Genomic DNA, 25,594 nt, shown 5'->3' with positions numbered 1-25,594 from the left:
CCCAATTCATTTGCTTTATATTTACCCAATCAGATCGTCCCACATAAACAATAGCTCCCCCTTCACTACAGAAGTGCTGACTGCTCAACATGGTGAAGGTGCGGCTTCGTCCTCTTCTTCTGGGCGTCTACAGCGACAGCGCATGGGAGACTATGACTTTCGTACATATCGTCATTGACGCCACCGACTGCTTCGTCTCGTTGCTGTGTAGGCGGCGTCTCCGAGCGTGAAAGCGATCTTTATCTTGGACAGCGATGGCAATCGCGTGTGCGCCAAGTACTACGACAAGTCGTATCCGACGCAAAAGGAACAACTTGCGCTAGAGAAGAAATTGTACGCCAAGACCAAGAACTCCAACGCTCGTCTAGAAGGTGCGATTAACTTCAGCGATGTCTGTTGTGGCAGCAATTAACTGTGTTCGCTTGCATCCCTAGCCGATATTGTTCTTATTGAGAATATCGTGAGCGTATTCCGCTGCGGATCGGACACGACAATGCACGTGGTTGGCTCGGCTTCGGAGGTGCGTGGTAGTATATCGGACAACGAGCTTATATATGTAGACTAAATTGAAACGGTGTCAACGTGCCAATGTTATGGCAGAACGAGCTCATCCTGCTGACGGTCTTGGATTCAGCCTTCGATGCTGTCAGCAACTTGCTTAAGTACGTATTTGCTGATGACGTTTCTAGCGTTTTTGTGGTGCTAGTGGTGTACTGGATCTGACAGGAGTGACGTTGTATCTTTAGGGGACGAATGGACCGCCATGTGATGCTGGACAACATCGAGTTGGTGCTGCTCACGTTTGACGAAGTTGTCGACGGCGGGTACGATGACTGGATGTGTTCTAATTAAATAGGTTAATTGATATCTAAGTGGATGTCCTTTGTGGTACAGGATCATCTTGGAGGTCGACACACCGTCAATCTCGAACCGCGTGCTCATGCGCGTAAGGCATCCCGCACTCCGTTTTGCTTTTAAGTATCAGACTGACGCTGCTTTTTGTACTGATCAGGGTATCGATAACGAAGTTCCCATGGCAGAACTCACCATTTCACAGGTCGGTTTGCGCAAGTTGAATAGCATAAGCTGCATATTAGGTGCTCACGCTGTTGCATGATGCTATGACTTCTGTAGGCGTTCGCTTCGGCTCGCGAGCAGTTCTCGCGCTCCTTCCGTAGCTAGACGGCGTCCTGCGTACCACATTAAATGTGCTTTTCTTTTCTGTTTTTTTTAAATGATTTTTTCAAAATGGTTTAAAATGGAACAGGCATTTAAAATGAAAATGTAAAATATTACTACGGTACTGTGAAAATTGATAAATAATACAGTAGCAAAATAGTATAGTAGTGCTACAGTGCTGCTGAGTAGTACTATTACCACGTAGTACTGTAGTAGAATGGAGTTCGATTTATGCAACCATTTAAAACACCCTTCCATTGGTCAATATTAATAGTGAAGCTTGTCAATTTCCATTCGTGAAGGTCTGGCAGTTGCGACCATGGCGGCAAACCATGAGAAGGAGAACACGCCGGAGAAGGAGCAGGCGAAGCCCTGGGGTCGGTTCACATTCGTATCCAAGGAGCCAGCAGAGGATGCCGACCACATCTACTTTCGGAACAAAGTGACTACGATCGGCCGCAACAAACGTCGCTGCGATATTGTGATCGACAAGCTCTTCATTAGCAGCGTGGTACGTTAAAGCACACACAATTCTGAAAAGCTTCAGCAACGCTTGCATCACATGGCTCTAGCATCTAATTTTAATGATGATGTGTGCTGTCCTTTTGGCCTGATTTTTCAGCATTGCGTGGTACAGTTGAATGCCACAGACGACACGGGAAAATCAACTGTCAAGCTCAGTGATAACAGGTATGTAATGGGATCAATAGCTCTGATCAACGAAAGAAACGCTAACAGTTTAATGCAGTCGCAACGGTATTTGGGTGAATGCGGATCGCGTTGGTAAAGGAGCTTCGGTGACGCTGGGCAACGGGTATACCGTCCACTTCACCAAGCCTGGCACGACTCCAGCAGGTACTGAAAGCGATACTACTACAAAACATTAATGTTAAGACTCACGCGGCCTTGTGATTGCTAGGAGTCACTCCGATGGCGTACAAGTTCGAGTTTCTAACGTACGTGCAACAGTCTTTTGTCACAATAAAGTTAAAGACGACGGAACTCACTACTACTTTATCGTGTTCTTCTGTAGCACCACTCATGAATCTCGTCCTGCCTCCCCGGAGAGCGAGGCAAACGACGTGCCAGAAGACGTTAATATGACTATTGTCGCAGACGAGTCCTTCGAGGCTACACAGCTGGAGATCCCCGCAGATCCACCGTCTCCTGCAGAGAAGAAACGCAAGCGAGAAGATGAAGAGCCTGCAACTGTAACTGTTGCCACCCGGGAACTTGAACGCCAGCTGAAGGCCGCTGAATCTCAACTCAAGGCTACTCAGAGTAAGCTGAAGGCTGCAGAAGCTCAGATGGCAACTCTTGGTAACGAGCTGGAGCAAAACATGAGGGTAAAAGTGGACAAACTGGCGCAAGAGAACTTGAGTTTGATGTCTAAATTGGAGGTAGCGACAGCGGTAAACCTTCAGTTAAAGACAGACTTGACTGCTAAAGACAGAGACATGCAAGCGAAGGTCAAGGAAGCCATGAAGAAAAACATGGAAGCGGCCTCGAAAGAGGTTCAATCTTTAAAGGAAGAGCTGACTGGGAAGGAGCAAGCGATGGCATTGAAGATTAAGGAGGCGGTCAAGAAAGTTTTGGAAGCAGACAAGGAGAAGAAAGCCCAAGAAATGGCGATTAAGCTCAAAGAAGCCACCAAGAAGTATCAGCAGAAGGTCGAAGCTGAGCACTTTGAACAGCGACGAGAAATGAGCGAGAAGATGGCAGCGTATGCCAATGAAAACGAAAAGCTGCAGACGACACTCAGCGCAAAGGAAGAGGAGCTTACTGAATGTGAGGATAAGATTGCGCGCTTGAGAAAGAAGGTTGAGACTCTGGAAGATGAAGCCAGCAAAATGGCCGAGAAAGAGAAGAAGTTGGAGCAATACGAAGAGAAGATCGCTGCTTTTGAAGAGCAGATACGTATGCTGACAGTGAAGGAGATGAAGCTAGCGGAATGTGAAGAGAAAATGGCTGAACTGGACGAGAAAATCAACACGGCGAAAGACGAGAACGTGGAGATCCTTGGCCTCCTCGCTGCAGCGGAAGAAAAAGCGAATGCGGCTGAAAATAAGGCCGCCGAGGCAACTATGGCTGCCAAAGCTGCTCAGGTCGATGCGACGGAGCGAAAAGAGCTTCAGGATGCGATTAAATCGCTTCGAAGTGAGCTGGAGTCGTATCGTGCTCAACTTGCAAGTCGGGATGAGGAGGTGCATACACCTTTTGTCTTTTTTGCGGCTATTTGCAGACTAATAAGTGCTGTATTACTTGCGTATTGAAACCAGCTCAAGAAGCAGCAAGGGGCCGCAGCTACTGCAGCGTTAGCGGCGACAGACACGACGGCGTCTCCAGAAAGGTGCGTTGCTGCTGATTTGTCCGAAAGCGTATGAAATATTAATTTATTCTGTTGATACCAACGAGTAGTATCGCACCAGACGACAATGCGGAGGCTCTGCGTACTCGACTGGCCACTGCGTTGAATGTGTTGGGCCAAGTACAAGCTCTTGGTCTCCAAGGTGTGAATTTGATCACCAGAACGAACAACTCGCACCTGGGAGACCTTCACCTACTGTCTGTTGCATCGGCACGCACCAGCACAGCAGTTCCAACCTCGCCGTCGTCTTCTCCCACTGACGATGCCCAGCAAAACGACGAAGATTCTCCTGAGGGTTCCCCTCTCAAGAGCGAGATGAAGGCTGTAAGGAAATTAGCTGCTAAGGACGTTCCAAGCAACACAAATCAAGGTGAAGAAGCTGCTAATGGACCAGCCGAGCCCAAGTCGTCACCGCTCAACTTGACACGCGAAAAGAAGAGAGCGTTCAAGCAGGCGGCGCCTCTCTCCGCAGCGATTGAAGCTAGCGCTGCCTCGGCAATCGCAGCAATGGCATCATCCAATAGCAGCGCTAAGAGCTCGCCGAGCAATGCTAGCGGTGTAGCTGGCAGTGCTGACGTGGAAGGCGACTGGGAAATGCTCGAGTAAACTTTGCAAGTTGCTTCAGCTGAACGTGGTGGCGTGCAAATGTTTGGCAAAATTGCAGAATGAGCACCAAATGCTAATATCTACCAATCAGCGAAGATGTGCTTGTTTTTGCCACATATTTATCCAACAAATTGCTGCTTGGCGCTAGATTGCCGGCCATTTTGCGACTCACCCCCTACGCCACAAGTCCGTCATGCTTCGCACCGCTTTCCGTCTCCGCACTGCGCTGCCGGTACAGCGCCGCGTGGCCGCTTGCGTGTCGCGTCGTTTTTCCTCGTACCCGGACCACGAGGTCATCGGTCTTCCTTGTAAGTCGCAGTAATTTGAACTTTCCGACAAGGATAGCATAGTGACATGGCAATTATTTGTACAGCGCTGTCCCCGACCATGGAGACAGGCAACATGTCCAAGTGGAACTTGAAGGAAGGTGACGCCATCAGCGCCGGTGACATTGTGTGCGAGATCGAGACGGACAAGGCCGTCGTCGACTACGAGGCCACAGACGACATGTTCCTGGCCAAAATTCTCATCCCGGAGGGCGCCGAAAACATTCCTGTGGGCCAACCCATGATGGTTATAGTTGACGAAGAGGAGTCCATTGCTGCCTTCAAGGACTTTAAGCTAGAGGAAGCTCCGGCGGCCCCCACTGCGCCTGCCCTCTCTGCAGAGGAGAAGCCTCCCCAGAAGGAGGACGTACCTGTGGACGCCAAGACTCACGAGCCCGTGTTGCCCCAGGACTTCCTGGTGACTTCGCAGACCACGAAGAAGACTGTGCCTGGCCCATTCATCCCGGCTTCCCCTGCTGCCAAGGCTGCTGCTCCTAAGGCTGCTCCTGCCCCGACTTCTAGCGCTGTGTTTGAGGAGAAGTGGGGTCTTGGCATCAAGAAGAGCGCCATCTCCACGAGTCTCGTCAAGAAGCAACAGGCCTACATTGCTCTGTACGGCATCACAGGCAAGACCCCCGCAGTGCTGATTGAGAAGAAGAAATGAACTCGATAGCGCTTGTTTTTGCCAAACAAATGCAAAAAAACACTTGAAGGAACACATTGAAACTTTGAAAAGCGTGAAGCGGAGCCAGTCTCGCTTAAACTTGCAAATGCATTAACGTGTGGAGTCGAGGGCTGTTATTTTGCCTTACTGAGGAACCGAAATGCTCATGGAGTGGACCCTCTCCAAGTGGCTAAGCACACCGAACGCGTCCACTGTGAGGAAGTCAAAGAGTCCAGGGTGTTTCGCGTCCAAAGACTACAACATTGAAATTCGACAAGAAATTAAAAAAAAATGCCATGGTCTATGTGGCAATTTTTTGCCAAAGACGCACCTGGTACTCATTCAGGTCGATGACTCCGTTGCGGTCCAGATCGGCGTCCGAGAAGGTGTTGTCGATAATGTGAGCCAATTGAGCTTCAGACAGCGAGATCTCGAGCTCTGAACATCCAACAGTCAGTAACGATTTGAATGATTAAATTATTGAATCGAACGCACCGTTGCATTCCGCAAGACACGAGCGTAGCAGCTCCGTCGTCATCTTCTTGGTGATGAAGCCTGTTCCTTCAGGGTCCAGCAGGTAGAAGGACAACATGAGCTTCTGCTCACGCGTCGCCTTCTGACTCAGCAGGGACAATCCCTTCATCAGATCTTCGAACGTCACCTAAAATGGCATAATAAAACCATCATAAGTCCTCTACGGCACAAAGCTACTGCAGTACATCGAGATCCTTCTTACATGTCCTTTCTTGTCCATGTCAAAGATCGAGTAGAGGCGGTTGGCATAGAGACTGGAGGTGTTGCCATCGCCGCCTGCCAAAAAGCGGAAGAACTCGACCTTGGGGATCACCACAGCGTCGTTCTCATGCTGCCCCAGAACCGCTGCCAAATGTTTGCGAATCGAGAGCATTTCGTGTTGCGAGAAAACGGTGGACACGTCCACTTCGGACAGTTTCGACTCTAGTAGCGAGTGCACAGGAGGCTGAACCGGATCCGAAGCGGTACGAGGAGCGCTTGACGGCGCCGGTGGAGGAGGCGGCGCGGGCACTGACACCGTTGCACTAGGCGGAGCACTCGTAGAGCGCGACGGGTTGCTCGAGGAGGAGGACGGAGGTGGCGTCGGCTTGGCTTGCTTGTTGCCCAAGTGTTCGATTAGTTCGATCCAGCTGAGAACGGAAGTGGAGGATCGTTAAAATTGTAAGAATACGTATGAACTGAATTTGATGTGGGGCACGTAATCAACTGGCAAATGCAACACTTTCTGACATTTGAAAAGGCAACTTTATCAAAGCAGAAAAATGGTGGTGCGGTCTTCGACGCGCGTTCTGGAGGAGGGAAAGGAGGAAGCAGTGGCTGTACCCAGCGAGGTCGCCGAGGCGATCGCCATGGTGAAGAGCGATTCTCCGCTCGTGGCGGCCGAGGGTTTCTCCAAGCTCTCGCACGCCACGTTTAATAATCGTGAGTTTTTCTGACGACTTGAATCATTTAAATTGTCGATTAAGCACTACAGTATGTTGTTAATAGCGGTGGGGAAGGAGGCAGCAGGAGACGCGGGTGCCATTAAGGCAATTGTGGATGCCATGGAGCGCAATATTTCCAACGGAACTGTACAGGAAGACGGCTGCCACGCGCTACGCAATGTCGCATTCCACTGCCGTGAGTGTGGAAACTTCGCATGAAGATGAAATTCTGATGTGTTTTCATGTGTGTATTACAGTACCTAACCTTGTGCTGGCTCGGGGACAAGGTGCGATCGCTGCTGTACTCAAGGCAATGGAGACGCATCCTGAGAACGAGGCTCTTCAGGCCGAGGGCTTGTGGGCGCTGCTGGTCTTCTGCTCTAACACGGGTACGTTTAAGCTGCTAAATGGATCATATAGCATGTTTTAAACATGGTTGATGTATGGACGAGCAGAGGAGAACGCCGTTGTTGCCAAGCCACATGCCTCGTTAGTGCACAAGGCTGTTGCGACGTACCCTTCCAACGTCGACGTCCAGAGCCGCGGTCGCTTCCTCACAGTTCTCTTTGCTTAAAGTTTAGGTAGATTCCTAGGCAGCGACGCAAGATCGGATGTAGTTTTGCGATGTAGACGTAGAGCATATATTATCCTGTCTCCCTGCCTGTGCTCTTGGTACTGTGTGCTACGGCAGATCCAAAGACTGGTCATGCATAATACTTATACTTGCTGCTTGAACGACCCGTAGCTTGCTGTTCCGTAGCCCGCGGCTGACTCGTACAGACTGTACTCCGGGTGTTTGTGGCGCTTGTGAATGTTCTCGAGCTCCACAAGACTCAGAACAGTAGAGCCCAGCCCAAGGAGACAGCCGGATGCAAAGGGCACCACACATGCCTGGAACGAGAAAAGCACCGAGAATGGGTCCATGAACTGCAGGGTAGACGACAGGAAGAAGCCAATCATAGCCATCATGTTCAAGCCTACAATTAAAGAAACCCACAAAAGAAGTCAGCAACAAGTTTCAAGTCTGAGATACAGAGATATAACCTACCAGTAACCCAAGTCTCGAGCGTCGTGAGGCGACACGAGAACCACTGGTGGACAACCTCAACATGCGCCAGGTAGGCGCTCAGTAGGAGCAGGAATGAACCGGCGAAGAAGGGCACCCAATAGCCCACGATGAGGCTGAAGTCGTCGTGCTTGACGTCCACGACGCCGAAGTTCTCCGAGTCTGATCGTGCCCACACATAGGCACGTGCGAAGACGTAGAGCATAGACCCAAGCATACCCAGGATAGCCGTCCAGAAGTCGATGCGACTAGGGAAGAAGCCCACGTACTGACGCTCCAATACTGGTTCGGTGCCGTGGAAGTACTCTTCCAGCCAAATCTCGAGGTTGTGGCAGCAGTTGATGACTTCTAGGTACGTGACGGCGTGGTAGGCGAGGAAGAAGATAGAAGCGAGTAGTAGTGGCAAGTCTACAGACGAGTGGACTTCGATGCTAGCGGTCTTAGAGCTGCGTGCACTGTGAGCGATAGCCTCACCCGTAGCTCCCGTAATGAAGAGAGTGAAGGCCACGATGCCGCAGAGACTGGCCCAGAAGCTCAGCGAGTAGACCTTCCACGTCCTGCCGTGCCAGGCACGATAAAGCGTCGTCATCATCTTGCGGTGCGCGCGTGAAGACCATACGATGCGCTTCTGGTCCACAGTGTAAAAGTCCACCAGTGTAGGAGAGAAGGCGTCCACGCCATAGTAGACCGAGTTGACGCTGTCTGGGGCGGGCACAATGAGCTCCTCAGACGCCACACGTGAGTAGGACGACGATACAGATGAAGCCGTGGGGCTCGTGGCCGCGTAGCCTCCGTGCTGAAGTAGCGGCAGGTCCTTCTTGGCAACCATGTTGTTGTGCTGGCTGGCAAATTCGAGACTCGTTACAGGCGGTGTTAGGCAGCTGAGATAGAGGTGTCGTGTCTGCCGCGAGCGGTTGAAAATCTGGAAGAAATTTCCCGAATTAGCGGCGAGGTAACCTTAGTTGCCACGTTTAGATAGGTGGTTTGTTGGTTGGTGACTGTGCGTAGTGGTGTCCTGGACGTGCTTTACTTGATTCGCTTTGCGCCGATCCACTTGTGCACTAGCGGGAGAGAATTCGAATGGCTCCGGCCGCAGCGGCTGGTGGTCGGCCCGGCCAGAGACCTTTCAAGGTTTGATATTGAAGCGGGCTTTCACTGCGGTTAACTATGCATGCTTCGATATTTGAGCGGCACACAGAGCGGTGATCTGACCGCCATCCCAGCGGCGCATTTGCCATCATGCAGCCGCAAGGGCGTCGCTAGCTATCCGAATCGGATTCCGATCTACATGTGGCCGAGCACTTCATCTCGTAGCGGCTGGACCACAGCAGCCGGCGAAGCGCACATCCTGGCGTGGATCTTGTTGGCTCTCACTGTTACTGCGAATTGAAGCGCAGCACGAACAACCCGCAACGCCGAGAAATTTGACCGTTCTCGTAGCGCTGATAATAAGGATCCCTCTACGCGGGTATGCTAAGAAAACCTCGCCCATCGCTGAACACAAGTTTTTTGCGTCAGTAACGACCTAAAAGGCTACATTACATGCACTTGGATCGTGTACAGTAAGTACATGCACAAGTAGTCTACGCCGTATAAGTCTAGGAGGGATCTCTTCTTCACCCGAAGGGCCATCATCGACTTCCTAAGTTGGGATTCCTAACATCACCATCGAAGAGGAATCCATCCAATCTGAGTTGACTCAGATCCTCATCTGACTCAGATGGGACTGCCAAGTCGCAAAAAATCGAATGAAAGAACGTTCGCCGAAACAGTTTTCTACCAGCAAATTTCACTTTTCGTCTTGAATTTGTTTTTGATAAATCTATTGCGAGCTCCATGGCAACGAATCACCTGCTCGCGACGCCAGCATTCGCGCTGCCCCTGGGCTCGTCTAGTGATGACGAAGGCAGTAGCAACAACCGCGCCGGTCTTTTTAGCTTTGGGCAGGTGCGTAGCGCGACAGGATCTTGAAAAAAGTGATGCATTTTAACGAAATCCTATGACCTTTGTCAAGAACACGTATGGGGAGCTGGCGCTTGGAGACACAAACGACCGCAGCACTCCGACGCGGGTGGATCTTGGCAGAATAAACGATACGAAACACGTCGTTGATGTGGCCTGTGGGAACGAGCAGACCACCATCCTTTTCGGTGGGTTCGCATGCTGCAGTTTATCCACTAATATAATAGTTGCTCGATGTGATTCCGGATGCACTTTGTCATATTTAATGTAGAAAACGGCGACGTGTTCACTTGTGGGTATAATGACAGGTTCGTTGCGTTTGCTGCTTCTGTTGCGTCTGAGTTTGCCTTATTGTGGCTCGTGGCATAATTTGCAGTGGCCAATGTGCAATTGGCACAACTGAACGAGTGCCCTCACTTCGATTCTCGCCGGGACTTAGCTCCCACCACACGGTACGACTTTTTTCAGGAAATGGAAGCGAACACCTTGCAGCCCTATGCGGTGAGTAGCTGACTCGCGTTTGCTCCTCGATCAATTGCTTACGTCAACGAGTTTTGGTTGGTGACATTGCAGCAAATGGGTTTTTGTATACTGTCGGGTTTAATATGCGGGGTCAATTGGGGCTCGGCACGGCGACAACTGTGACGGAGGCTACGCTCGTGGAAGAATTGGCCGGCAAACGCGTCGTCGACGTTGCTTGCAGCTACTTTCACACGGCAATTGTTATGGATAATGGAGATTTGCATGCTTGCGGCTGCAATGACTACGGTCAGTTAGGCATGGGCGACCACAGTGGTCACCTCGTGCCTCGACCGGTTGATTATTTCTTTCGTCACCCTGTCCTAGCTGTAGCATGCGGTCAGCATTACACAGTCGCATCACTGAGTACGTGCTGCAATCAACCGCTGGGCCACGGAATATTAAATCTTAATTGTTTTTTATGTAGGGGATGGAGGAGTCGTAGCATTCGGGAAAAATGACCATGGTCAGCTTGGATTGGACCGCGTATCTGAGCCAGTGTTGCTCCCCACCCGTCTCGCCCCGCCACTAGATAGAGCAGTTGTGCCTCAACTCTCGTGCGGGTATCACCACACCGCAATTGTCACGGAGGATGGCGCTGTGTACACTTTCGGACGCAACGACTACGGACAACTTGGTCTTGGACACAAGCTACACATGGCACGGCCAACGGTACGTCCGAATGCCTCTTAAGCGTAATTTATTGTGTGCTTACTTTTACTGCAGCCGGTAGAAAGTCTGTCACGGATGAGAATCACTCAGGTCGCTTGCGGTTGTTATCACACACTTGCACTTTCGGACGATGGGAAAGTGTTTCCGTTTGGTCGAAATAATCACGGCCAACTTGGACTCGAGACGTCCATGGATTGTCTAAGCCCTCAACTCATTTCGACTTTACGGAATAAACCCGTTGTCAAGGTGCACCGCATTCATGAATAACCCAGCTTCGATTTAAAACTAACTTTTTGATGTGTGTTGCTTAGGTCGCTGCAGGGTTTTATCATTCGGTCTGTCTGGTTGGGACACCCAAAAGCGAAAACCCACCACCCTACACTCTAAGCGGGGATTTACGCAAAATGCTCAATAACCCAACTCGAAGTGATACTACTTTTGTGATCGAAGGTCGTCCTCTCTTCGCACATAGCTGTATCCTAGTCGCTCGTTGCGAGCCTCTTGAGAAAATGCTTGACGGGCGAATGAAGGACGGAGCACAACCAGAAATCGTCATTCCGGAGTACTCGGTGCGTCAAAACCTGGTGTACTTAAGTATCTTACATCTAACACGCTCACTGAGTGTCGTCGTCTGTCTTGTACAGTACGATGTTTTTGCAGCGTTAATGGAGTTCCTGTACACTGACCAAGTTGCAGTGCTAGCGTCGCCAGATCTGACGGCAGGTACGGGGTATTGCCGGCTACGTTTGGTGATATATACGAACTTTTTTATGATAAATCTATTTTTTATTGAACAGACTTTGCTTTGGAGCTGCACGCACTAGCGGATCAGTACCTGGTTACTACTCTTCGAAGGTACGTCTTCGCACACTTGATGGTGATAAAATGTTGCATTCTAACGTACATTTTTCTTGGTTTTATCTCACCAGCGCATGTGAAAACTCTCTGCTGCAAATTCTTTCAGTAGAGAACGTTGTCATCATCGTCGAGGTACAGTTTTTGTTCGCTTGCTTTACTCTATCGGAGATTATATCGATCGTTTTTTCCTCAAATGTAGTCCGCGCACTTCCGGAATGCTTTCACGCTCAAGAAGCGCTGTCTGGGTTTCATCATGGACCACTTTGCGCGCGTTATCGCTACTCAGGTACTTTTAGAAACGCCCTCACTTTTTTTTTTTTGCCAGGAACTTATCAATGAATGTGCTGTAGGCTTTCGTGGGACTTCCTCAAGAGCTGCTTCAAGAGATTTTGCTGTCGGCATCTCATCAAGGAGTGTCAATTCCTAACCAAGCAAATGCTGGTGCAACAACCAGTGAGTATCTTCAAAGTCGATATAACTACAGCACCGAATGATCGACGGGGAATGTATTTGAACAACCTGTCCTTACTCTCGGGAGAAATAGCCACAATCACCTTATAAGCACCAGAATACTGTGTTTCGTAACAGCGTATCACGTCACGTTCTGGGCTATTCATTTGGTTAACTCATTTCGGTCAACATGCTCACTGGGGTCTCTAAGTATTCCTTCCACTGATTTGAGAAGCGAGCCATTGTCGCGCCGTCAATCACACGGTGGTCACCGCTCCACGACACGTTCATCAGGCGGACAGGTTCAACGTTTCCCTCTGTGTCGTACCGAGGAAGTTTCTGGATCTGGCCGATTGCTCCAATCGCCACCTGAGGCACCATGAGGACGGGGCTCATGTACGTGCCACCAATACTACCGATGTTGGAGATCCTGATCCAATCAAGCCAAACCCTGGTTAGAACTAGGCCGAGTATACAACTTAACATGGAAATATAAACACGTACGAGAATGTACCGCCAGTCAGGTCGCTTGGTGCGAGTTTGCCAGCGACAGCGAGTTGTTGTAGCCGGTTCAGGTCTTCAGCAATCTCCAGAATGCTCTTCGCTTGTACGTTCTTGACGTTTGGTACGATCAAACCCGTCGGTGTGTCCATAGCCACCGAAACATTGTGTGCAGCTACCAAAGTCACCTCGGTTTCACTCTCGTTCACAGTTGCGTTGAGCATCGGATAGTGCTTCAACGCCAACGACGCAGCCTTAATGATGAAAGGTATAAACGAAAGCTTGACACCACGCGCCTCCGCAAGTGGCTTTAACTCCTTCCGAAGATCATACAACGCATCCATTCGAATCTGCCGTAGTGGAATAGCATAAGTTAGGAGCAAGTTGGGTCAAACGCACACTACAATGTTGTACCTCATCGGCGTATCCAAAGTGCGGGATCTGCAGCGCCGCGTTCATGGACTTAACCATCATCTTCTGGATAGGCGTCAGCGGCACTACCGTGTCTTGTTGCAAGTACGTCGCATTAGATCCGTCCACTACAGGAGGTGGTGTGGCCGTAGTACTCTGGCTGACAGAAGACGTGGACGGCTGTGTTGCTCGCATTCGGATGTACTCCAGTAGATCTCCCTTAAGGATTCGACCTTGTGGGCCAGTGCCTTCCACGTCATGCAAGTCAATGCTGTGTTCCTTAGCCAATCGTCGTACCGATGGCGATGTCAACAGCTTCTCTTCCCCTTCAAGTCTGCGAGGAGCAAGGGAAACCCTCGATACCACGGGCGTCGGAGTAGGAGTAGGCTCAATAATTGGAGCTGTAGGAACAGGAGCGGCCACAGGCTCCGTGGCAACGGGTGAGGGCGCTCTGCGAGGGATCGGGTCTCCCTTCTTCTTACCACCGCCTGACGTGGCCGCAGCTGTGGCCTCATCCACGTCAATGTCGATGAGTGTGGAGCCCACCTTGGCCATCTCTCCCACCTCGTAATGCACCTTAGTGACGACACCGTCGTAACGACTGGTAATCTCCACTGTAGCCTTGTCACTCTGCACCTCGCACACATTCTGGAACTGCTTGACTTCGTCGCCGCTCTTGACGAACCATTGCAGCACTTCAACCTCGGCGATGCCCTCACCGATGTCCGCCAATTTAAACGGGACCTCTGGGAACGCAGTCACGGCGCCGGCGTGGAAGCCTCGACGAGTGGCAGCCAGTCGATGGCCCAGACGACGTGCGCGCAATAGTGAAGAGCTCATGGACAGACTGAAAGTGAGTGCGCACTTGAACGCCAATAGAGAAATGACCGAAGCGGTGGGTTGCAGTGCCTCAAATAGTGGACCCCATCTGGCCGTGACGTCGACGACAATTAGGGTAATCTGACTCCGGTGCATGAGATTTGACCAGGAGAGGCGACGTTGGTGACTTTTAATGCTACCGGTATTAGTTTTAATTTTTAATAGTATACCGCAAGGAAAATATTATCGGATGCTTGTGTAGCTCTAAATTACTACCGGTAAGCCTCAGCTCAATGGTGAGAAATATGACGATCATTTGACGACGACGATGTTGTTCATTACGTTATGCTAGCTGCTTGTCATTACGCTGGACGTTAGCGACAAAAGAGAAAAATGACGCTAGAGGAGACCGTTGGTGGATTAGCTGAGCAGACTGACGGCCTGGTTCTCTAAGGATTCGAAGCGCTGGATTTCATTCGTGTACGTCTTAGCGTCTTCGTCGACGGGTGTGGCACTCAGCGAGAAGTCGAGACTGTCGCTCACGTCGAATGGAACGTATCCGGACTCGCTGCCATCACAAGCGTACCCGTGACGAGCACGGAGCGCACCACCCAAAGCAGCCGAGTTGGAGGCACAGGTGAGGCGATACACTGGCGCGTCGAACACATTGGCGAGCACTTGCAACATGCACGTATTCGCCGAAGCTCCTCCTACCACGATAAGACGTTGTGGCTTGCTCACACCAAGTTTCTCTGCATGTAGACGCAGCGACAGAAATTGGCTTTCCACCACTGCACGTACTTCCACTTCAGGAGGGCAAAGCGAGACGTCGATGCGAGAACCGTTAGCGTTGAACCCAACAACTCCAGCTTTTAGAGTGGACGGAGTGATTTCAGGATCCTGATAGTAAAACGCAGTCTTACCTCCGTTGCCCGCCTTTGTGGCTTGCATCAGCTCCTCGAATGTCTCCCACGACGCACCGGCGCGACGGTCTCGCACGTCCTGGCGTGTCAATGAGCCGTTCTTGAAGCAGATCATGGCCATGACCGACTTTGGATCGATGGGGTTGCAGAAGAAGTGTCCTTCCTTACCAGAGAAGCGTGCAACCTCCGTTGGCACCACAGCGAACAGCGTGCTGGATGTTCCCAGCGAGACTCCCACGTCACCAGGCTGAGAGAGACCAATGCCCGCAAGCGTGCACGGGTTGTCACCGGAGAATGAAATCACTTTGCAATCAGCAGCAAATCCGTATTTCTTTTGAAAGTAGGCATGAATAGAGCCCACTGAGGAGTATGCTCGCGAAACCTGCGGCCCCAAGGCTGCCACTAGCTTCTCCGTTGCATTTGAAGAAGAGCTGTACTTAGTAGTGGCCTTCACGAGCTCTGGAGACCACACCCGTTCACGCACGTCCAGCAAGTTCATACCCGATCCGTCGCTGTCATCAATAGGGGCGTAGTCACCACACAGTAGCGACGTCAACATTGACGAGACAAGTGCAATACGCCCGCACTTTTCCAAAAATGCAGGGTCCTCGTGGATCCTCTTGGCAATTTGGTTGCCAGTGAAGCGTTCGTACGCTCGGGATCCACTGATCTCGGCGACTCGGTCAGGTCCACCAACAGCCTCCTCTAACTCAGCGCAATAGCGCGTCGTGGAGCTGTCCATCCAGCTAGGTCCGTTGGGCAGACAGAAGGCGGGTTCTTGCTGTTTCTGCCTGGTTTCCACCATTGAGATTGTGGAGTCCGCAGCCGCATTCAAGCAGGCACCGAGCGAGAAGCCTTTGCTCCAATGCACTGACGCGTGTTGCTGAGCACTGCCGCTAACGCTCTTGATCTTGGCCACGTGAATCGGGCTCTTGGCTAGATCGTCCATAATGGCGTCCAGGGACTCGACGAACATGAGCGATGGGATCACCACCTCGTTCTCGCGTGGGCGCAGCACGCCATTGTCGGTGCCGTACTGTGGGAAGCGCTCGTCGAAGCGGAAGTAGCTCTCGTACACCACGTGACCACCGGTATCCACAACCACAGCGGACATGCTCTGCGTGGAGCAGTCCAGGCCGAGGAAGAGGGCGTCGTCGGGAACCGACAGTGTCATCACCACGGTGGTATTTAGGAGCGGAGAAATGGCAAAATGAGCGGCTAGGGTCGTAGACTGGTCGCAGTGTGGGCGTTCGCGCTAGTGCAGGAGCATGTACAGCTCAAAGATGACCACCGCGCTTCAACGTGTGCTGTGCCACCGCGAGTGATGACAATCAGGGAGGTCATCCCCCCTGGAAGTGCCCTGACGTCGCCCCGAACCCTGTCAAAAAGCATTGAAGTTGGCTCCATAAGATGTTCAAGCTGCAACTCTAAATCCGGATACAAAAGTACGGAGAAAAATGCGCACTACATTTTTCTTCAAATTATCCGGCTTCATCCGACCTGCATTACTTCCTTTTCATTTTTGTATTCGGAAATATGTATAGTATACCATCTAAATATTCCGTACTGCATCGCATCACTCCAACTGATGCAGACGAAAGGTCATATAGACTGGTCCGAAGTCGAGCAGAAGCTCAAGCTCAAGCTCAACATCGCCAGCAGTCCCTGAATAGCTTCCTCGAGTGTAAAGCATCCGCTAATGTCTTTGTTGTCCTCATCTCACAGCGCTCTGACGCGCCGTCTACGTCGTGCGTCGCAGCTCCGCGCATTGCACGTCGCTCCTCCTCTAGCTCAAGCGCAAGAGGAGGAAGTTGACGCTCTTCCAGTGCTCGAAACGCAGCAGATGAACATGTTTACCGCTATCAACGACGCCATGCGGGTGGCCATGGAGACGGACCCTAGTGCCGTGCTCTTTGGCGAGGACGTGGCCTTCGGTGGCGTATTCCGCTGCTCGGTGGACCTCCGTGAGAAGTTCGGGGACGACCGCGTCTTCAATTCTCCTCTGTGTGAACAAGGAATTGCCGGCTTTGCGATTGGCTACGCCTCCACTGGGAAAACGGCAATTGCTGAGATCCAATTCGCCGACTACATCTTCCCAGCCTTTGACCAGATTGTCAATGAGGCCGCCAAGTTCCGCTACCGGTCAGGCAACGAATTCGACTGCGGTAAACTCACATTCCGAGCCCCGTACGGAGCAGTGGGTCATGGCGGCCACTACCACTCGCAGTCACCGGAAGCTTACTTCGCACACACACCTGGACTCAAGGTAGTCGTGCCGCGCAACCCAGTGACAGCAAAAGGATTGCTACTGGCATCTATTCGAGACCCGAACCCCGTGCTCTTCTTGGAGCCCAAGGCGTTGTATCGCGCATCAGTCGCAGAGGTAAGACGCAGCTGCTCGGTGAAAGATAACGAAGAGCTGCTAACAATTACGTCGTATAGGTGCCAGTGGGCGAGTACGTGCAGAACTTGAGTGAGGCGGAGATCGTACGACGAGGCACAGACGTCACTGTAGTTGGGTGGGGTGCACAGATGCGGGTACTGGAGGAGGCGTGCGGATACGCTGAGGACGTCGGCATCAGCTGTGAACTCATCGACTTGCAGACGATCTTCCCTTGGGATGCAGACACAATTGAGCACTCGGTCCGTAAAACCGGTCGACTAGTCATCAGCCACGAAGCTCCGGTACGTGGCAGTAGAATTAGAAGCTCAAAAAGCACTTGATCTAATACTTGTGCTGCTGCTTTATCGCAGAAATCCGGTGGGTTTGCCGCGGAGATCTCGTCTAGTATTCAGGAGCGGTGCTTCTTGAGCTTGGAAGCCCCCATTCAGCGGGTGTGTGGCTACGACACGCCATTCCCACTCTCGTATGAATCGGTAAGCTTGTGCTATAACGTTCTTCAACCTCATGAACGTGATGCTAACTCTTGATATTGATTATGTCAGCATTACCTTCCAGACGCATTGCGAAACTTTGAGGCAATCAAGAAGGTAGTGGATTACTAGCTGAGCCTTAGCTATCTATCTAACCACTAATGATCATACTTCCCAAGTTTTTCCAACTGATATTACGTCACGTTTGCAGTTTGTGCACCCTCTGGTTGTAAGAGACTTTCGTAGTACTGACAGAACATCTGCGTCTGAGTGAACTCGTCCAAGTAGTCCTCGTAGATGCTGTTCCGCACTTCTTTGGCTACTTCTTCTTGCAACCGATCGTAGAAGCTCTGACCCCCTAAAAAGCATGTACCCCCAGTCAACCGCCATACCCCCAACACAATCCAGCTACCGTTGCTTACCGGAGATCGACGCTGCTAGGTCTTGAGAAGAAATATCAAAGCCCATATCACGCAGAAAAATCTCTGCTTCTTGCATTGTCAACGTAATAATCGTGTCTTGCTCCTCGGATAGTTCGTACCACGGTCTTCCAGTAGGGCGTAGCGCACAAAAGCGTTCTCTAGCTTTCCGTAGCAAGCGACAAAGCTCCACGCCATTGGGGATCGACGAGGGCCCCAAGTGTCTCGTAGCAGCAGGCACAGAGATTCGATCTCTGTCGATATCGTAAAAGCAGACATCGGGCCACTCCGATGTCTCACTCAGTGAGTGGCAGCCGACCAGGAATGGCACGGGCGAGTGCAAGAAATCCAATAACCCTGAAGGCAACAACGGGATGTACGTCGACTGCCACTGGAACGGAGCGAGTAAAAGCAGAAGTGCAGTGCACACGGCTGAGATCTTGGCTGGACTGTCACCCATGATGACGACCTGCTTCTCTAGCAACAAGTAGGCCATTATCTCGACCACCTTGTCTGGTGTCAACAAGCGTAGCACCACACCAACAGACCATCGATCGGAATGGCGTTTCGGGAACTGGTAGCTGAGATCGAACGTAGGGAATCGAGCCGTAGACCAGTGTCCTGGGTCGTTGATCTTGATTCGTCGAGCTCGATGTAAGATCTACACACGACACAACTACGAGTTAGAACATCGCGTGCTTCTGTGAGATACTCAAAGAGCGTACATCGATAGAAGAAGGTGACAAGCAGCGTCGATGCTTTGATCGCTTAGCTGTTGGAGACGTTTGTATCGTTGCAGCAGGTCTGCGGAAGCGAAGGCGCATTGGTCGGTTCCCTTTTTCCAGCAACGTCAGTGTTTGCTCAAAGCTCATGGACGCTGTAAACCATGTCAGAGATACCAGATCAGTTGTGGTAAAGAGCAAAAACAAAAGGGATTGCGTACTTGTTGCAATGCTGTCGACAGCTTCGAGGGTATCGCCGACTTTGATGCGCTCGTATTCCTTTGGCTGACTCGAGTCGACGCTCTTCACCATTGGCTTGTCCGTTATCCACGCGTTGTCTAAATCGTAATTATCGATATCGTCAGTGCTCCGGCTTTTCCGAAGTTGAATGCGACGTCTTCTCGGCTCAGTGCTCGGTTGGCTATCTTCGCTTTTGTTGACGATCACACTGGCGTCTTCGCTCAGAACGACACGTCGTTCCACTGGAGAAATGTCCAGCTTTGTCGCAACAGAATTCATACTTTTCTGCCCACTCGTCTCGGAATCGGTAGCTTGCTCTCGCATGTCCGGGTTTTCTTCGTGGTAGATGGTGAATTCCATCGCGAGATCGAGCAAAGGTCTCAAAATGACCTCAAACTGCTCGTCCTCTTTCGTTTCGTCGCCTGATTCATCCACTGAAGCAGCTGACGACGATAATCGGTGTTGCTCCAACTCGTTTTCGATGATCATTCGCAAAACCTGCGTCATTTTCAGGCATCGATGTTAGAAACTTACTTAAAAAAAATTGTTCCACACAATCGATGCATTCGTACCGCAAAGTGGAAGCGATAAAAGGGGAATTTGCTTGTGAAGCAGAAGCACATGGGTGCCATCTTACTCGTCATGTTAGTACGGGTTTCCTTGCTAGAAGGTGAGGAATACCCACCAAACCAGGTCGATGCCCAGCTTCCACGAGGACTCTTTGCTGCACCAGTCTCCGATACGGTACTTGTTGTAACCTCCCTCATAACTGCAACGCAAAATCCGTATAGCACTTCGCCTTTTGCGCCAGTGAGACGGAAGGTGTAGCCGGCTGTCTCCGGGGCTTCCTTAATATGCTTTTGAAGTGGCTCAATATCAGTGAACCACTGCGCCACAGCCACTCCAAGAATCGATTTCGCTTGTTCAGGAGTACACATCGTCAGAGGTACACCTCTAGGGAAGCAGAAATCGGCTACAGACTCATCGGGTGGGTCGTTGATACGCTAGCAAGAGTAACACACAAGCCACAGAGTAATAAATAACTATAAGCAGGTCATCAAAAAGGATATAACCCACTTACATTGGGGAAGTCGTATAGCAGCTTTGGCTTCCAATAACCAGCAAGCCTTGAAGGCTGATTTGGTCGCTCTGATTCGCTGAGAGCCATTCCAGTGACGAAGAACCTTTCGAAGATGTGCTCCTTCTTCAGGTGCATGGAAAACATGATTGAGCGTGCCACATTTTGCAGTCTGTTGGGATGAGTGCGTGCATTCCACAGATCGCGGGATGACGGATTGGCATACATGATTCGGTACATGAGATGTTGTTGCTGCGAGTGTTCACTGCTTGTGCCGTTCTTCCCGTCCATTAAGCGTTGTGACGACCCACCAAATGCCTCCAACGAAGAACCAGTCGTCGATGATCGGTTAAGTCGTCGAGGAGTGTTTGTAGTGGCGTTCAAATGATACATGAGTGATTGTCGGTCTCGCAGTTCCAGTGCCAACGACGGGTTAAATGGTTCGTTTCGACCACTGGACGTCTCGAGTTTCCCATCTTCAGTGTCCGCCACAACCTCCGACGCATTCCTTGTTGCCTCGACAAGTGGCAGAGAAGCTCTTAGGGGGTGATCGCCACTGCCATCGCTGCCATCTTCGCTTGAATCGTCGTCAAAGTCGAACGATGACAACGTTGGACTCAATAGATTAGCCGTGTGGTCTGGACTGCTACACAATACACCTCAAACACCGTCAGATTTAGCCTTTACCTGTCCTGATTAGATAGTAATTCACCTAAATAACGAAGACGATCTTTTCGCTGTTGCAACGCCTTTGAGGTCATGTTTCCCATTCGGCTTTCGTTCCGTGCGTACGACAAGGTCTAGCAGATCTCTCGCCGACTTTTGACGCCGCCGCTTCTCCACCAAATACTTCTCTTTCCATTTCTGCGCCTCATACTGCGCCAGCGCCAGCTCGTTCTGCCTCAAAGCCAATGAGCACGACACTTGGTGCCTTATCACATACAATCCACGCACCTGTAGCTGTTCGAACTTCTCCTGCCAGGCGTCGCCCGCGGCGCTCTCCTCGCTAAAGCGAGTGCTCATTAGGACTCGTCGCTTAGTACTGTACAACTGTTTGCTTTTGTTATTACTACAGTGTACAGCTGTTTGCTTTTGTTATTACTACTGTTGTAAATTTTGAGTCAAAATCTGATTCCGAAATGTAAACTTCAACAGCAACGCCAAAAATTGCCAAAACCGCAAGGCAAATGATTCAAAGTTTCCTGTTGCAGCAACACTAAAAACTTCGCTAGTTTGCTGTCTTCTTCTCAATAATCAAAAACTCATCACGCCAACACCCGACGCGCCCTACATGACAACACACCCGCCTTCGCTGGCCTGGCCAGCTCCCTCAGCATCCTCCATCTCCGTGTCCTGGCCAGGAGCCGCCACACCACCAGCGTTCAGACTCTCTTCCATCTGGGCAAACCACAGCACAAATGTCAGCACAATCTGCGACTCAAGTAAACAATTCTCGTTGACGTACCAGCTTCTTAGTGAAAAGGTAAGAGCTGCCCACCGAGAACTTGTCGCCATTATCGTACTGCATCAGATACATGCTCTTGTCCAATTGCTTCAAAACTATGCCACGGACAAACTGCGTGCAATTCTCGCCCATTGTGATCTTCGAGTACAAAATCGAGCCGACGTCAAATTCGTGGCGCGCTTTGTAGGATTCGCCAGTCTGTTCGACTACTGCAGCTAGTAGCGCTTGAAAACTCGCTCGTGTGTGATCAGGCGCTTTCTTTTCTCTCTGCAAACTTCCCTTCTCTTCTCTTTGCAAGTCGGGACAATTAGTGGTCTCTTTTGAAGGGACAATTGCTGAAATCGCAGTTTGGTACGGCGTGACTGCCTCAACTTGGCTGTGTATGAATGATGGCACTGTGAAAGCGGGAGTGACCTGCTCGTCCATAGCATTCGACACAACCAACACAGGAGCTGTAGGGTCTGGCTGGGGCTCTTTTTCTTCTTGCACAGCCACAACACCACCGGCTGCTTCCTCAATTGTGGCCACAAACTTCTTCATAACGTCCTGCATTGGTCCACTAAGTCTCATCCACAACGTCTTGAACTCATGCAGCAACGTTTGGCGCACTGAATTTGGTAACACTGCCTGCTTGTCTTCCCACAATTGCTGCTGACCTTCAGCAATCTCCATGATCACTTGCATGGAGCTCTGCGTCACCCCGATAAACTCACGAATCCGCTGCTCGATATCACCTTTCTTAATCGGTGCCGAGTCGCCGAAGTATTCGTTGTGGGCAGCTAAAGCTTTCTCCTGTTCTTGTAATTCTTCTTTGGCTTTGGATTGTTGAATCGAATGGAATTCATAGTAGGAATAAAGCGCACGTGTAAGCATCGGGATGATTCTCTCCAAAGAAGACGTCGAACGGGCCTCGGAGGTAGCACGTGCATCTTCGAGGCCTTTCGACGAGCTCGTGAGTGCTTCTTGTCGGCGGTCCCGTACTCTTCGGAATAGAATAAGAAGGTTCTTGTGGAAAGCTAGTGCGTGCTCAGCAACTGTCAGCGAGCGCACAGACTCCGCCACTTGTCGTTCGCACTCGCTACGAGAGCTCCACAGCGCTTGCACTTCCACGTCGTCTTTCTTCCAGACTCCAACGACCGACTCCAACATCGCACAGGCTTCAGTCTCGCCCTTATCAAGTAATTCTTGGCGTCGATTGTTGACAAACTCCACGATCTGCAACGACCGCGTACCTTTCTTCTGTTTGGCCTCCAACAAAGAGGATTCAGCCTCCTTGACGTCGTGGGTACAGATATCGACCAGTCCCTCGAGTTTCTGACTCAACGATTCAAGTACAATCCCTGCGTCAGCGTTTTCTTTGCTATATCTATCGTCCGACTGAGCAAGCCAAGCCAGTCGATCCATATACGCCTTGCAGGCTGACGATAGCGCTTGAATGGCGCTCTTTGCAGCATTAGCTCGAGCATAGGCACTCAGCTCCGCTGTCTGCTTTTCAGCTTGTGCAACAGCTGCCACTTCCTGGTCGTGTTTTGTTAGGACTTCGTCCTTCGGCTGCAATGCAACGGAATCGTCGGTATCGGCCGAGAGCGGTGGCAAACTAGCTGCTACCTCGACAATTAGTGCAGCTCCTCGTGTCTGGATATCGTCTGCGTATCGGATATCCACGCCCTTGACCCATGTGGCCAGCGCATCCACCGTGAGATTGAGGTGCATGGCCAATTCCAGTACTGATGGCACTTGCAGACTTGCCCAAACTTGGTTCACCCAGTCCGGATTGCGCAGCGGCTGAGTGCCTGCCACACGGTCCTCCACCGTCGCTCGCAACAGTATTTGCGCTCTTGCACAATCAGCAGCACAGACTTGCATCTGCGTGTCTTGCTGTGTGTCTGGAGTCGTGTCCTTCTCGTTGTTCTCCTCTTCTTCTTCCGTTTTCTCCTCCGTGTTCATCTGAGAGAAGCTCAGATCTTTATGTCTCTTGCTCGGAGTACCCTTGTCGTCTGACGACGCACTAAGACGACGTTTCTCTCGTTCGGGTGATGACATTTTGACGTTGGTTGTAGCAGCAGGTGCTGATGCTGGGATTGCAATCGACCGTTGGTGGCGGCGACTCGCCTTCAGGTATTGATACGCGTGGTCCGGGCGGTTGCTACAGGCACGAAGCGCTCCTGCGAGTTCCTGGCTGTTCAGCGGCGGCTCAAATTCGTACATGGCCAATACGCGAAGCTGCTTCAGCTCGCGCAAACTCGGTGTCTCTCGAGGCTTCCCCCAGTACGAGTCGTACGTCCCTGTTCCCATATTCTCAGACTGAATAGTAAAAGTTGATACAAACACGCAGTGCTTAATGACAAAAACAGTATACTGGTTCAATTTGTGACCTAGCTACTCTATTCAATATGTAGTTTCGGCATCGTCGTCGTCTTCCTTCTCCAGTTTATGCGAGATGACGGCTGCGATGCACCACTTGTCTTCCAGTGGATCTTTCTCGAGCTGCAGTATCGTATACTGGCCCAGCCGCAGCGAGCCTGCAAGTTAATTCGCATCCGTCAATTGTCACAAGATCTTCGCTAATTTTCTGATTACCAGCCAGTATGGACGCACCTGGATAAATCAACGGAAGTTGGGCGTGAGGATGCTGGTCGCTGCCACCAATTATCTCGATCGCACGCGGTTCTTCTGGCTTGTTGGACTGCAGCATCGGCAGCAAACCAGCGAAAAAGGAGCTCTCCACCACAGGCAGCCGTGTCTTGACCGACGAGTCACGCAGTACGAGCACCAGGTCTCGGTTCTGCATCGGATCTTTGCCGTCGTTCACCAATCTACGATCAAACAGACCAAACAAGAAGACTTTTAATCCAGGCCACTCATTAGATCATAAATTTCGCTTACTTAAAATATCGAGCTTCGCCCATGATCGTCACACCCTCGATGAGTTGCTCTTCTTGGTAATACATATTGGACGAGTACTGTGTCAGTGACGGCGCTGATACAGCGATGCTGCGTGTTGTGGGAGGGTCGTTCTGCTCAAATTGACATCCGCAGCCTTCGAGTTAGGAAGGCTCATGTTATATACTTTTACTATAGAAAGCAACGTACATCATCAGGAATATAGAGAACACGACAGATTATCATCTCGAGCCGCGAGATGAGCGCCATCATGTCTCCTTCGGCGGCTGCCACAGCCTCGAGCGCCTCGTAGCCGTGAGACCCACGCGTGGCCACCAGACCACCGGCCACGAGCACAGCGTTAACATCGCAGTCCTCGGAGCTCACCAGCTCCTCGCATAGCTGATTCACACGCGGGATCTGCCCCTCCAGGTCGCTCAGCAGCAACAGCTTGAGCTTAGTAGCGTCGCTGCGCATCGTCATCGGTGTCAGCTTGTGAGGCCCTTCTTGGCGCAACGTTAGAGCAACATAGGCAACGTGGGACCAAGTGTATATCGGAGACGGCAATGCCACGATGAGTAAGTTGTTGCTTGGGCTATGCTCAGCGGACACAATGGGACTTGTGGCGTTGACATCATTGCTGGCACGACTGAAGCTGGTAAAAATCGCTCGGCGTCCAGTCGAACGGCGTATACAATCCTGTCAGAGGAGATAGTCTCCGCTCCAGTTTCTACTTGGGACGGTGGTTTGTCGCCAGTGTGAATTCAAGCTGCTTCGGTGGAGCGGAATGCAAGGTACATGCAGTACATGCATAATATTATTGAAATTATTGGGACGCTGAAACGCCGACGGACCGAAACAAAATACGTGCGTGGGAGAAGCAGTCTTCGATCAGTAACCTCCTCCGGGTGCAGCATCACGCCAGCGAAATGCTTCTTCCCATTCCTGACCTTCAAAAGAAACTGCCCGAAGTCCGAGCTGCAGCACGGCGATGAACTTCGTTTTTGCTGTGAGAACTCGCGTCACTGCTTTTTCCGTTGAAGCGACAAACGTTCGGACGGCACCGCAGTATACATGTACCGGATAATTTCAGCTTTGCGATTTATCACTTGCTTTTTAAACGAGAGGCTCT

The 25,594-nt window shown here is 51.0% G+C and overlaps 10 protein-coding genes across 10 annotated transcripts; 5 read left to right on the top strand and 5 right to left on the bottom strand.

Annotated features, from left to right (window-relative positions):
• Positions 1-82: 82 nt before the first annotated feature.
• Positions 83-1,248, top strand: PITG_00459 (coatomer subunit zeta-1, putative; the record flags this gene model as incomplete). The annotated part of the gene is made up of 8 exons (XM_002909012.1): positions 83-98; positions 212-371; positions 435-520; positions 601-662; positions 747-824; positions 895-946; positions 1,013-1,057; positions 1,135-1,248. The coding sequence occupies 8 exons, from the start codon at positions 90-92 to the stop codon at positions 1,180-1,182; spliced, it is 540 nt and encodes a 179-aa protein (XP_002909058.1).
• A 3,086-nt stretch (positions 1,249-4,334) lies between these two features.
• On the top strand, positions 4,335-5,143 carry PITG_00458 (dihydrolipoyllysine-residue acetyltransferase component of pyruvate dehydrogenase complex, putative; the record flags this gene model as incomplete). The annotated part of the gene is made up of 2 exons (XM_002909011.1): positions 4,335-4,461; positions 4,527-5,143. 2 exons carry the CDS (start codon positions 4,347-4,349, stop codon positions 5,141-5,143), a joined length of 732 nt encoding a protein of 243 aa, XP_002909057.1.
• Positions 5,144-5,206: 63 nt separating this feature from the next.
• Positions 5,207-6,307, bottom strand: PITG_00457 (uncharacterized protein; the record flags this gene model as incomplete). Its single annotated transcript, XM_002909010.1, has 4 exons — positions 5,207-5,398; positions 5,475-5,581; positions 5,639-5,804; positions 5,880-6,307. 4 exons carry the CDS (start codon positions 6,048-6,050, stop codon positions 5,288-5,290), a joined length of 555 nt encoding a protein of 184 aa, XP_002909056.1.
• Positions 6,308-6,438: 131 nt separating this feature from the next.
• On the top strand, positions 6,439-7,174 carry PITG_00456 (uncharacterized protein; the record flags this gene model as incomplete). Its single annotated transcript, XM_002909009.1, has 4 exons — positions 6,439-6,598; positions 6,665-6,796; positions 6,858-6,989; positions 7,053-7,174. The coding sequence occupies 4 exons, from the start codon at positions 6,439-6,441 to the stop codon at positions 7,172-7,174; spliced, it is 546 nt and encodes a 181-aa protein (XP_002909055.1).
• Positions 7,175-7,317: 143 nt separating this feature from the next.
• PITG_00455 (uncharacterized protein) lies at positions 7,318-8,502 on the bottom strand (the record flags this gene model as incomplete). The annotated part of the gene is made up of 2 exons (XM_002909008.1): positions 7,318-7,577; positions 7,649-8,502. 2 exons carry the CDS (start codon positions 8,493-8,495, stop codon positions 7,318-7,320), a joined length of 1,107 nt encoding a protein of 368 aa, XP_002909054.1.
• A 1,000-nt stretch (positions 8,503-9,502) lies between these two features.
• On the top strand, positions 9,503-12,171 carry PITG_00454 (RCC1 and BTB domain-containing protein, putative; the record flags this gene model as incomplete). The annotated part of the gene is made up of 13 exons (XM_002909007.1): positions 9,503-9,613; positions 9,681-9,816; positions 9,900-9,936; positions 10,005-10,129; positions 10,202-10,513; positions 10,575-10,819; positions 10,874-11,056; positions 11,131-11,388; positions 11,464-11,542; positions 11,617-11,674; positions 11,749-11,809; positions 11,877-11,963; positions 12,028-12,171. The coding sequence occupies 13 exons, from the start codon at positions 9,503-9,505 to the stop codon at positions 12,169-12,171; spliced, it is 1,836 nt and encodes a 611-aa protein (XP_002909053.1).
• A 127-nt stretch (positions 12,172-12,298) lies between these two features.
• On the bottom strand, positions 12,299-13,902 carry PITG_00453 (lipoamide acyltransferase component of branched-chain alpha-keto acid dehydrogenase complex, putative; the record flags this gene model as incomplete). The annotated part of the gene is made up of 3 exons (XM_002909006.1): positions 12,299-12,557; positions 12,632-12,978; positions 13,043-13,902. 3 exons carry the CDS (start codon positions 13,877-13,879, stop codon positions 12,299-12,301), a joined length of 1,443 nt encoding a protein of 480 aa, XP_002909052.1.
• A 376-nt stretch (positions 13,903-14,278) lies between these two features.
• On the bottom strand, positions 14,279-15,955 carry PITG_00452 (xylulose kinase, putative; the record flags this gene model as incomplete). Its single annotated transcript, XM_002909005.1, has 1 exon — positions 14,279-15,955. The coding sequence occupies one exon, from the start codon at positions 15,953-15,955 to the stop codon at positions 14,279-14,281; it is 1,677 nt and encodes a 558-aa protein (XP_002909051.1).
• A 498-nt stretch (positions 15,956-16,453) lies between these two features.
• Positions 16,454-17,787, top strand: PITG_00451 (2-oxoisovalerate dehydrogenase subunit beta, mitochondrial precursor; the record flags this gene model as incomplete). Its single annotated transcript, XM_002909004.1, has 4 exons — positions 16,454-17,164; positions 17,224-17,466; positions 17,536-17,658; positions 17,728-17,787. 4 exons carry the CDS (start codon positions 16,481-16,483, stop codon positions 17,785-17,787), a joined length of 1,110 nt encoding a protein of 369 aa, XP_002909050.1.
• Positions 17,788-18,063: 276 nt separating this feature from the next.
• Positions 18,064-24,945, bottom strand: PITG_00450 (uncharacterized protein; the record flags this gene model as incomplete). The annotated part of the gene is made up of 12 exons (XM_002909003.1): positions 18,064-18,735; positions 18,800-18,951; positions 19,018-19,534; positions 19,609-20,040; positions 20,118-20,760; positions 20,965-21,011; positions 21,069-21,120; positions 21,418-21,512; positions 21,580-23,864; positions 24,178-24,395; positions 24,466-24,596; positions 24,673-24,945. 12 exons carry the CDS (start codon positions 24,943-24,945, stop codon positions 18,064-18,066), a joined length of 5,517 nt encoding a protein of 1,838 aa, XP_002909049.1.
• Between the last annotated feature and the right edge of the window lie 649 nt (positions 24,946-25,594).

This window comes from Phytophthora infestans, genomic scaffold (assembly GCF_000142945.1).
Source record: "Phytophthora infestans T30-4 supercont1.1 genomic scaffold, whole genome shotgun sequence".
Taxonomy (NCBI): domain Eukaryota; phylum Oomycota; class Peronosporomycetes; order Peronosporales; family Peronosporaceae; genus Phytophthora; species Phytophthora infestans.
Note: the sequence above shows the minus strand (reverse complement) of the source record. Positions and strands in the feature narration are given on the sequence as shown.